This window comes from Schistocerca serialis, chromosome 4, assembly GCF_023864345.2.
Source record: "Schistocerca serialis cubense isolate TAMUIC-IGC-003099 chromosome 4, iqSchSeri2.2, whole genome shotgun sequence".
In the NCBI taxonomy this organism is placed as follows: Eukaryota; Metazoa; Arthropoda; class Insecta; order Orthoptera; family Acrididae; genus Schistocerca; species Schistocerca serialis.
The window spans coordinates 400671468-400682342 of record NC_064641.1 but is presented as its reverse complement, the minus strand read 5'-3'; the positions used below and the strand labels follow the sequence as shown (position 1 = coordinate 400682342).

The window sequence follows — 10875 nt, the reverse complement described above, 5'->3', positions numbered from 1 at the left end:
CCTCTTGTCGGCGTTTAACCACAGGCGGCTCGTTAGCGCCGCCCTGGGGCCGTGACATTACGGATGGATCAAGGACGCGAGCGACTTTCCAGAGTCGCCTCGCGACACGGAGCGACGTCCGCCTTGCCAAAAGGCGACAGCGGCACGCGGCGCACGTCGGCATCCACGGCCCACTTGCTCGCCGTGCAAGCCTTATGGCAATCGAAAGCGAGCCCCCGATATCGCCGCCGTCGGAGGATCGCAGGCCAAACAAACACGCAGTGGAAGGAGTGGAGGATCGCAGTTTCGACGCCCTCTCCCCCTACTCCAGCCCGTCTCGTGCCGTACCTTCAGCCTTACTGTACTCCCTCCACGCCACCCACCTTATAAAAGTCCCGTGACAGCTTGATTAAGTACACATTTGCAGTCGAACAGCGGTCGGCGGCACACTGCTCCGGTGGTCAAGTCAGCGCTAACAAGTTCTCGCGGTCAGTAATCGGCTAGCCGCTGCCTATTGGTCAGCAAGATGTGTCGGACAATCGCCGTCGCGCTCTGGGCCTCGGTTCTGGCAACAGCCGTCCTGGCCATACCTACTCCGGACAGTGCTGCCTCGTCGGAGGCCATGGTGATGGAAGAAACTACGTTCAAGACGGGGCCGATGGCCGACCAGCAAACTGCCATGCCCAAGGACCCAATGACCAATGTGGAGAAACCGATGGCCAACGAAATGCCTGCTATGATGGATGAGATGATGAATCAGGAATCAGTGGAGGATGCAATGATGCATCCAATGGCCGAACCACCCATGGTTGAAATGGAAGAAAACCGATCTCCGAGCGAGGACAGTGGCCCTGCTGACCAAGAGGCCACTGGGAGATCGGCTGGGTACGAGACAGTGGCGGACGCCTTCAAGCGCATTTACTCCGAGTGCATGGAGGAAGGGTCCTTCTCTTGCGTCAAGCCCAAGGTCACGGCCTTCCTCAGAGCCACCGCCAGGAAGGACGCCATCTTCCTGACCAGGGACCTGGCCATCGAGAAGACTGGTGCATATTCTCCTACCAGCTACGAATATGTGCAGGTAAGCACTGGATGTCTGTCGCCTAACTGATGTGCAGCGTAACTGACGTGCAACGGTCGGTGTATTCTTGATCACTCAATTAAGAGTTTAGTATCACTAGCCGAAATTGCACGTAATGAAACTTCTTTCTCTCACTTTTAATACTACAGAGCATTGTGTTGGTAAATACACTCTGCACTAAATTTTCGTGATTACTCTGTACATTTTAAAGTAAGCGATGAATTTCTTTTCAAACCGAAGAAACGTAAAGGGCTAGTAACATTTCTCTAGATTTACGGCGTCTGCTTCCAAAATGTAACCTATGTCCTACATATCTTACGTGGAGCACTCATATACGCCTTATTTCAAAAGCTATATATTTCGCCTAGAAACATATAGCCTTCGGCTTTTGTGTCACATAAGTGCTTTATAAACTTAACTGATTTTGTGGGTTGTATTTGTGAACTTATTAGACTAAAACATATATATTGACTCATATCTAAATATCTGAATATCCACAATCCTTGTTTATTGCAGTAACAAAGCAATGTTTTTTTACTTGAGACTGAAGTACGAGACAAGAAACCATACGTAAGCGATTGTGCTTAGGCAGCCCTCTCCTTTACAGACAAATCAGATGTCTCATGTCCTTTACGTTTCAGTCAGATGCTTAAATGACAGGATGCAACGTGATCTCGGAATACATATAATACTGTCATCAAATCTTATTTTACAAGTTTAATTTCTCCTTTTGAAGTTGGCCATGCAATCAGTTGGAAATTCTATTCTGTGCGTTTCTCGAATGGGGTGGACCTCCTAGTTGCGAGAACTTGTTCATAAGTTTGTAAATCGCAGCGTGAGATTATACAGTGATCAAGCGTTAGTTTGCATTTCTGGAGGCACCTAATACGAACTTGGTCAGCCAGTATGATTTACGTTTTCAATTCATGCAATAGGTGAATGTACGAACTGTTATTTGAGAAGAGTGATTTCGTCATTTGATGACTGTTTACCACTGTGACTGCGTTGTCAATTACAGAAATACGAAGAAACACTTTTCTTTCCTTAATTATTTTGCCATTTGATCTTTCGGGTATGCGACCAGCTTCATATTGTTTCACTCAGTCTTTGATTTTCTTACACAAAGATGATGAACGAACGGCGAGGGCTTAATTTTTCAGCGGAGTCAGGGAAAAACTGTGGGTTTCTATTTAAATACAAAAATTCCGCTCTGCTTCTCTGGCCCCAAATACGCTCAGCCTATGCTTCGATCTCTGAAAGACCTAAGCTTCTGCTTCTATGGATTCGTTTCATTACTTCCTCATACAAAGATATGGACTGTATTATCCATTATGCTTATATTATATTGTCAACGATGCAGTGGAAGTTTTGCTCATGTTACAATTTAAATGTAAGTCATGTTGTTTTCATGCACATTATATGAAAAGCTTGTTGCAAATTTCCTAAGGGAGAAATGCAGTTTTCTTAGCTAATTTGTTATTTGGTTTACATTACGTTGTTGCTGCAGTCATCAGTTCAAATTCCGGCTCTATTCAGTTCTCCATGCTAGTCTGCTTTGTGCAGCATACGTTGTGCACTGTAGATTCATTTGCTTTCTGTATTCAAGTCTTGGTCTTCCTCAACAAACTTACTACTTTCCCCTCACCCACACTTGCCTCCATTTCCTAATTATTTATTGATGTCTCATGTTGCCTCATATCAACTTATCCTTTCTTCTAACGAGCTACGCCAAAAAACTGTTCTTCTCGATTTACATGCAGTGACTCTTCATTAGTCGGTGTAACCATCTAAACGTGTGTGAATGTAGCCTTTCCCGGTGTATACTGCTGATGAAATCTTCTCGGGCTTCCATCCCGGTAGCTGCGTCGAAAATCCGCGACGTTTCGATGACGCAGCTACCCGGTTGCAAGCCCGAGAAGATTTCATCATCTAAACGTATGTTGCAACACATTTCTAAAACTTTTATTCCCATGTTGTCAGTACTGCCTACTGGTGTCTTTTAATGTGCGTATAATGTATTACATACAAATTCAAAATCGCTTTCTAACATTTATGTGAATTTATCGAGTCGTATTATTTGAGAACGCAAACTTTTCATTTGTGAAGTCCATGTCTAGAACAGCATATATAAAAGCGAAAATCTGCATAAAAGACGGCGAGACACAAATTATAAATGAAACTTGACGGACGATCGGAATAAAACTGCACTTGAAGTATAAACTCACACGAAAAAAGATTAGTCATTCCTTTAACCCTCGCAATACCGTGGGGCGGGGGCGGGGAGGGAGGAGGAGAGAAATTTATGCCCTCTTTTTCGAAATATTATAGTGTAGTACGTTACTTTATATTTTAAAATTTGGAAGCAAAATATTTATTGGTTTTAATGAATTCTTCTGCCACAGTCCATAAATGTTTCAAATTTTTCGGTGAAACGTAACCTAAAAATCTGAATCCTAGCAGCAGATGCCACTTTTCTCACAGAATATGATATTCAACATTTTCAGGTCCAGGACCTTACTTACATATCAATATAGCTTTAAAAGTATGTTAAAAACACATGCATTTTAAATTTTTTTTAGGGTGGGCATAAAGGTTGTTGATATTAATAATAATGTGCTAAAAGCTAATTGCACGTTCTGGTACCTTTTTACACATTAGTCCCTCTTTAAAAAGTATATTATTAACGCAAGTCAAGAACAATTGATGACATTTGTTCCTTTTTAAATTTTTTAGGGTGGACATACTGTCCCACGCTTGCCTCCTGCAGGTAATGCGCGTTATGGGAAACGCGTTAGTATTGCTACGGTTAAACGAGCGCACTGGTGTATATGAAACCCCCCCCCCCCCCTCTCCGCTGGCGTAAGCCACAGCAGCACTGTGTTGTGTCTCTGCCAATCGGTTGTATGTAATCAGTGCAGTAAGCTAGGTCGATTTCGAGAAATGACAAAATGTCGGAAGTGAGCTTTCCTGTTTGGGAGTGCCAATCATCACACCATCATAAATGGCGCACAGTTTATTGGTGTGTCATCGTGGGTTCTCCAGCTTATCAAACAGCCAAGTAAAGTAATATAAGAGTAGTGGTCGTAAAAAGAATCCAACCAACAGCGACCACGAACAATTGTCACGCCTTGTCAGGGGTAACCTGTTTCAAATTCGACAGTGACTGCAGATCCATCTCAAACAGTTTCCGAGTGAACTGCGTGAACCGGACATTTGGAATCGTGTACCTAGCAAAAGGGCAGTGCTCGCTGCGGCACAAAAAGTACGTTCCAAACAACACAGGAAGTTGATATTAGCTGATTGGAGGTGAGCAGTGTGGTCCAGCAGGTCGCGGTTTGGACTCTTTTCAACTGACGTCTTACGTAGCGTTCCTCGACGGTCCAGTGACACACTCAAACCGTATTGTGTGGATGGTACAACTGAGTCCATATGTAGTGCTGTGATGTATTGAGACTGTTTTGCGCACCATGACACAGACCTACTCGCTCAGATCATCGGAACGTGAACCAAGGTGCTTTTCGTAGATTGTGGTCTGCTGTTTCGTTTACATCTTCATGATACGTATACTGAGGACGCAGCCGTCTTCCAGTATGACAACAGCTGTTATCTAGGACCGCACAGTTAGGTGCCCTATGGGACCTCGAATGATCTACTAAACCCGTAGAATATGTTTGGGACTATTGTAACATCGGGTGACATATAACGATCCACATCCCTGAAATTTATCTCTGCGGTATTTAATGATTGGTCCCGGCTGGACATGGTCTACCTGAAACACGTGTGCTCTCTTCCTCGCCAAATTCTACATCTACATTTACATACATACTCCGCAGTCCACAATGCGGTGCGTGGCGGAGGGTACCTCGTACCACAAGTAGCCTCTTCTCTCCCTGTTCCACTCCCAAACAGATCGAAGGAAAATGACTGCCTATATGCCTCTGTACGAGTCCTAATCTCTCTTATCTTATCTTTGTGGTCTTTCCGCGAAATATAAGTTGATGGCAGTAAAATTGTAATGCAGTCAGCCTCAAATGCTGGTTCTCTAAATTTCCTCAGTAGCGATTCACGAAAAGAACGCCTCCTTTCCTCCAGAGACTCCCACCCGAGTTCCTGAAGCATTTCCGTAACACTCACGTGATGATCAAACCTACCAGTAACAAATGTAGCAGCCCGCCTCTGAATTGCTTCTATGTCCTCCCTCAATCCGACCTGATAGGGATCCCAAACGCTCGAGCAGTGCTGAAGAATAGGTCGTATTAGTGTTTTACAAGCGGTCTCCTTTACAGATGAACCACATCTTCCCAAAATTCTACTAATGAACCGAAGACGACTATCCGCCTTCCCCACAACTACCATTACATGCTTGTCCCACTTCATATCGCTCTGCAATGTTACGCCCAAGCATTTAATCGACGTAACAGCGTCAAGCACTACACTACTAATGGAGTATTCAAACATTACGGCATTCTTTTTCCTATTCATCGGCATTAATTTACATTTATCTATATTTAGAGTTAGTTGCCATTGTTTACACCAATCACAAATCCTGTCCAAATTATCTTGTATCCTCCTACAGTCACTCAACGACGACACCTTCCCATACACCACAGCATCATCAGCAAACAGCCGCACATTGCTATCCACCCTATCCAAAAGATCATTTATGTAGATAGAAAACAACAGCCGAGCTACCACACTTCCCTGGGGCACTCCAGATGATACCCTCACCTCCAATGAACACTCACCATCGAGGACAACCTACTGGGTTCTATTACTTAAGAAGTCTTGGCAAGATACTTGGCAAGTTTCTATTATATCCAACGAATTTTTTACTAATACTCGTGGTTCGATTTCGCTCATCTGCCAGTTTAACCTTTCTAATGTGATCTCGAGAAATTTCAATTTTCACGATTGAGGCCGTTATCGAGGTGGTGTTACGGGGTATTAATGGGATATCTCGTAAGGGTCACAGGTTTTTTGTCTGTTATTGCTCGTCATTGTGTTAAGACGTGAGCACCTGTGACTGCGACGAATTGAAGCTGAGTTACAATGGCGATGACGGTTGTGTTGCAGGACAACGAAGCCGAAGGTCCCGACATGCTGTCCCGGGTGGAGCGCTTCCTGGGCAGCCACGCGCTGCGCGTCCGCTTGCCTGAGGAGCTGCGCTCGGGCCGCGCCGCCCAGTACGTGCCCGCAGCACTGCTCTCCGGGTTGCATACAGAGGTACGGGTGCCGCTGGCGGACCCCGCCGTCGCGCAGTCCGAAGGTAAGTCTTGAAGTGCCATTGACTCCCGGCAGGGGCGATCGACGTCGGATTAACTGAAGTTTTCGATACCGCGTCGTCAACTCACAAATAAACTGTCACGTTACGCCACAGTTCAGAGTGTCATCAAATCGTAGATCTCGTTCTCACATTCGTTGACTGCCAACGCACAATAAACTGTCACCTTTCAACCTAAGCTAGACCTCCGGCTACCCTACAGATCAGTATATTACCCAATCTACATTCCAAAATACTAATGCAGGTAAAACTTTCAGGCAACATTCCTCATACATAGATGAAGAAAATTTATTATTTGGAAATGTATTCGCTTTATTTCCATCTGGGAGCTATTTTTCCACTCCTTTTTTCCTAATCACATTAATCATGAGAATCACACATAATCAGAAAGTGCCAGCATTACATGAAACGTTTTTTTAACCCTCTTGCTTACGTTTGGTTAAACTGTATATTAAGTTGTGATTTTTAGGTTCACCAGGGTTGTTGTCGTTATAATTGAAAGAAGGTACTGTTGACTGCTTCTGTTGATTTGCTACTACCCTCATTGCTCTACGAGCGTCAAGCACGTAACATTGGCTGTTCAGAGTTCATCACGGACTTGCTTTCCAGTACAGTGCAATGGGAGTTTAATGCGATGCTGGAAAATGCTGACTTTCCGTACAGATTAGCAGATATTAAAGATCCTGGAGCTCAATGTCTGTATCGGGAAAGGGTTCCAGAATGACAGTGCTGTGATGTGAGGAAGTTCCAAGTAACTGATCGTCTTCTGAGGGATCATTGGCCATTTAAGCCAATTACTCGCGACTGGGTGAGTCCTACAAGGACGAGGGCACCTCAACAGGAGGGGGAACTTCTACGTCCAGTGAATGACATCCATAGAGTAAGCTGCAACAAGTAATGTTGAACACATGACTGTCTAGAGAGCGCTACAACAGCAAACAGACAACTTATCAGAACGGTCTGGTGTAGCCCTACTCGTTCTGTTCCTCCACGACATCAAGAGAACAGTAGATATCGCGCTAGGAACCAAAATGCTCCGTTCGTCCAGTGTTATATCGCTCTTAATAGGGAGACATCTTCAGACGTTATAGCAGGTTCTATGGTAGCTCGACGAAGTGTTATAGAGCCATTACTGCTAACGCTAGATAATTAAATGACCTAACGTACGACACCGGAAGTTCCGTTGAGCCTGTTGTATGTAAATAAATTGCACTACATATAAGTTATAGCGAAACAGCCGATTAAATACTAGAAACAGTCTTAGTGATTGAATATCTGAGGGACGCATAAGAAGCTTGCGAAAGCCAGATGCAACACTGAATTCCGTTAGACGAATACTTCGATATAGTTACGTACTCAGAAAATCTTACCAGGATAAAATAAAGACGACCCAGAAAGGAACTTCGTGTTTCGACATATTTGCGATGATTCGCTATGACTGTTCATTACGTTTACAAGATACATGGTTGCAGTGGAAATATGGCTTCATGCTGGATATTACCACAACCTTTTTTAAATCTTAATCTAAAACAAAAGTAACACTTACCTAAGCGCTATTAACTCAGAAATTAATTTACTAAGTACAAGGATTTGTTAAGGAGGAATGATTTCAATTTTTTAAACATTTTCATTATCTGAAAACATCTTCAGTTCACAAGGGGAGTGATCAAACTCTGTCATGGCTGCATGCTCTGCTCGTTTCTGTGAAAGAGTAAGATTAATATGTAGACAGTGTGGCTTTTTATCCCCAGTGTTACAGTTTGAAATATAAGTATTAGTTTCAAATTCTGTCTCATTCCTCACAAAACATTTCGTGAACGAGTAAATGTATTGCGAGGCTGTTGTTAGAATTCCGAATTTTTTAAACAATTTCGACAGTGGAGGACGGACATCAGATATTTTTCGTATACAAGGTTTTTGTGCAACGAATTGATCCAGAAAACTACATCAAATAACATCAATAACTGGAAATGTGGAAAATATGCTAATTGGATAAAACTTGTGACATCAGAATCAGGAATTACACGTATAGAAAATGTCACTGAACTTGGGTGTTAGACATGATCCGCAACACATGGTATGCGATTAAAGTTCAAATCATTATGCACACCAAAGAATTTTGAGAAGTCTATTCTATATTCTTTCCCATTTTGATGTATTGCTATTTTCGGTTGCATACGTAGGGTGTACAGAATTGAACGATCTGTATTTTTTTCTAAGTCATACGTGGGCCTTTTACTGGGAATCATTAATAAATAGTTTTGAATTTTATCATTTATTGAATGTTTTGTAGTTGCTGCTCTGTTGGGTTTGAATATGATACTCGCATGACAAACAAAGAGCTCTATTTTTACTTTATTAGTGTAAGATTGAAGGTGACGTGTATAGCAAAAGGAGGAGTAGTCCTACAATTGTGATCTGTGCAACGGAAGTCCCCACTCTCAAGACGATTTTTCATAAGAACCGTTTGAACCTATTTACACTTCCTGTCGGTTAAATATGAAATGAACCACTTACTCATTGCACAGAATACTTCTAGGTGTGAACTCACCTCCCTCCCCTCACTCCACCCGTTCCCCCTCCCGCACACGTAAGCTACGTGTTCTGAGAACGCAGACATGATTACAAAGGCACCACAACGTAATTTTTTTAACATACTAAAGGCGGAATCCAGGTTGTGAGGTGTAACAGTGTGAAGCACTAAAATATAAGCTCTGATGTATCTTTCTGGTTTCGTGAGTTGTGTTTGAAGTGGTGCGTTGTTGTGCTGTTGCAGCCCGCGGCTTCATGAAAAAAGTGGTGATGCCGTTCCTACTGGGCCTCAAGTTCAAGGCGGCGGCGGTGTTGCCGCTGGCTCTGGCGCTGATCGCGCTCAAGACCTGGAAGGCCCTGACCCTGGGCCTGCTCTCGCTGGTGCTCACGGGCGCCATGCTTATCTTCCGCCTGAGCAAGCCCAAGGTGGTGAGCTACGAGGTGGTGCACTACCCGCACGCCACGGTCGAGCACCACGCGGCGCCCGCGCCCGCGCCCTACGACCACCACGGCTACGGCCGAGCCCTGCCCTCGGGTGCCGCTGCCGACCTGCCCTACAGGGCCTACGCGCCCTCCACCAGGCGCTGACGTCGCGTCGTGACGACACACGTTAAATTATTTAACTTATTTGTACCGACTTCTGTTCAAATGTCAGTGTGAAGCTACAAGTGTATGTAAGATACTGTGTATCACGAAGTGTAACTGACGTAATTAACAAAAGAATTAAAAAATAAATCTGGCTTCCTTTTTTAAGATCAGACAGTTATTTCGATAGGCAAATAACTGTGTGACTAGAAAGCTCCGGGTAAATTATTTTATTAATCGATAAAGGACAGACGAAAGTATTCTTACCTTCTCTTGTACTACCTGAACCGGTATTTAAATAATTAAGCGATCTGAAAGCAGGATGACTTCAGGGAAGCACATCCAACAAATTCAAAACCTGTCAAATTCATAATCGAGAGTTACACTACAAATATTTGGAAAATAATGCATGCAATGGGAGAGATACAGGCGTCATACAAAAGTAAGTCGACTCCAGATTATCTCACTAGTGATAATAGAAGTAATTTATTGTAACTTGCAGAATGAAGGACCTACTGAATAACAGATACACTAAACGCTGCAATCTAAAGAAAATGCACAACACTTCTGCATATTTCTGAAACATGTATCACAAAAAGCAGAATTAAACACTGGCAGCAGTAATTTTTAGGAAACATACCACCAAAGTCATAAGCGAATTAAATGGTAAATTAGTGCTAAGTTATATCAGATCAGTTACAACATGTACAAACACTATTTTATTTATTAGTTGCTGTTTCTACACATGACCGTCGGTCTAGAAGCTACTATGGACCGTGCTTCACAGATATTATTCTCGGCACGTTAATGAAATTGTTTTCCTCCTCCGTAAATAGTTGTCTGTACAGCCCAGCAATACAAATTACACTACTTTCCTACTAAAAAGAAAATAAAAATCATGAAAAAAACGTGATCTTGAGATGAAAGAGGAAAAGGGGGGAGGGGATAGCAGTGCACACGATTGAAAAAGATAGGGGAATATCTTATTACACAAAAATGTATACACATAGGAAAGAGACTACTGACAATACTAAAAAATAAATTAATGAGATTATACTTTATCTACACAGTAACTGCTTCCCATTCTACTATTATTCCCTTCGACGATATCAATTTGCCACAGTGACTTATTATTAGGATTAAATCTTTAATTTATTTAATGATCTTCACTACTACGTAGTTCCGTCTGTGTAACTGTTCTCAGGCACCTGCAGTACCTTTTAGATACAGCACAGTTACTATGTTACTGTTTTTGTGGTCCTCAGTGCGACTACTAGTTTGATGGAGCTCTCCATGCTACTCTATCCCGTGCAAACCTCTTCATCTCTGAATAACTACTGCAACCTACATCCTCCTGAATCTGCTTACTGTATTCATCCGTTTGTTTCACTCTACCATTTAACCCCCCACATATCCCTCC

The 10875-nt window shown here is 43.1% G+C and overlaps 1 protein-coding gene across 1 annotated transcript; it reads left to right on the top strand.

The window, feature by feature from the left end:
• Positions 1–411: 411 nt before the first annotated feature.
• On the top strand, positions 412–9605 carry LOC126474067 (uncharacterized). Its single transcript, XM_050101476.1, has 3 exons — positions 412–1057; positions 6131–6323; positions 9115–9605. Exons 1-3 carry the CDS (start codon positions 506–508, stop codon positions 9456–9458), a joined length of 1089 nt encoding a protein of 362 aa, XP_049957433.1. The 5' UTR covers positions 412–505; the 3' UTR covers positions 9459–9605.
• The last annotated feature ends 1270 nt before the right edge of the window (positions 9606–10875 follow it).

Excerpts from the sequence above, each read along its gene's own strand:
- LOC126474067 (XM_050101476.1), top strand. The coding sequence starts at position 506 with ATGTGTCGGACAATCGCCGTCGCGCTCTGGGCCTCGGTTCTGGCAACA. Across the intron at positions 1,058-6,130 it reads CCAGCTACGAATATGTGCAG|GACAACGAAGCCGAAGGTCC; the intron begins GTAAGCACTGGA and ends GTTGTGTTGCAG. Across the intron at positions 6,324-9,114 it reads CGCCGTCGCGCAGTCCGAAG|CCCGCGGCTTCATGAAAAAA; the intron begins GTAAGTCTTGAA and ends GTGCTGTTGCAG.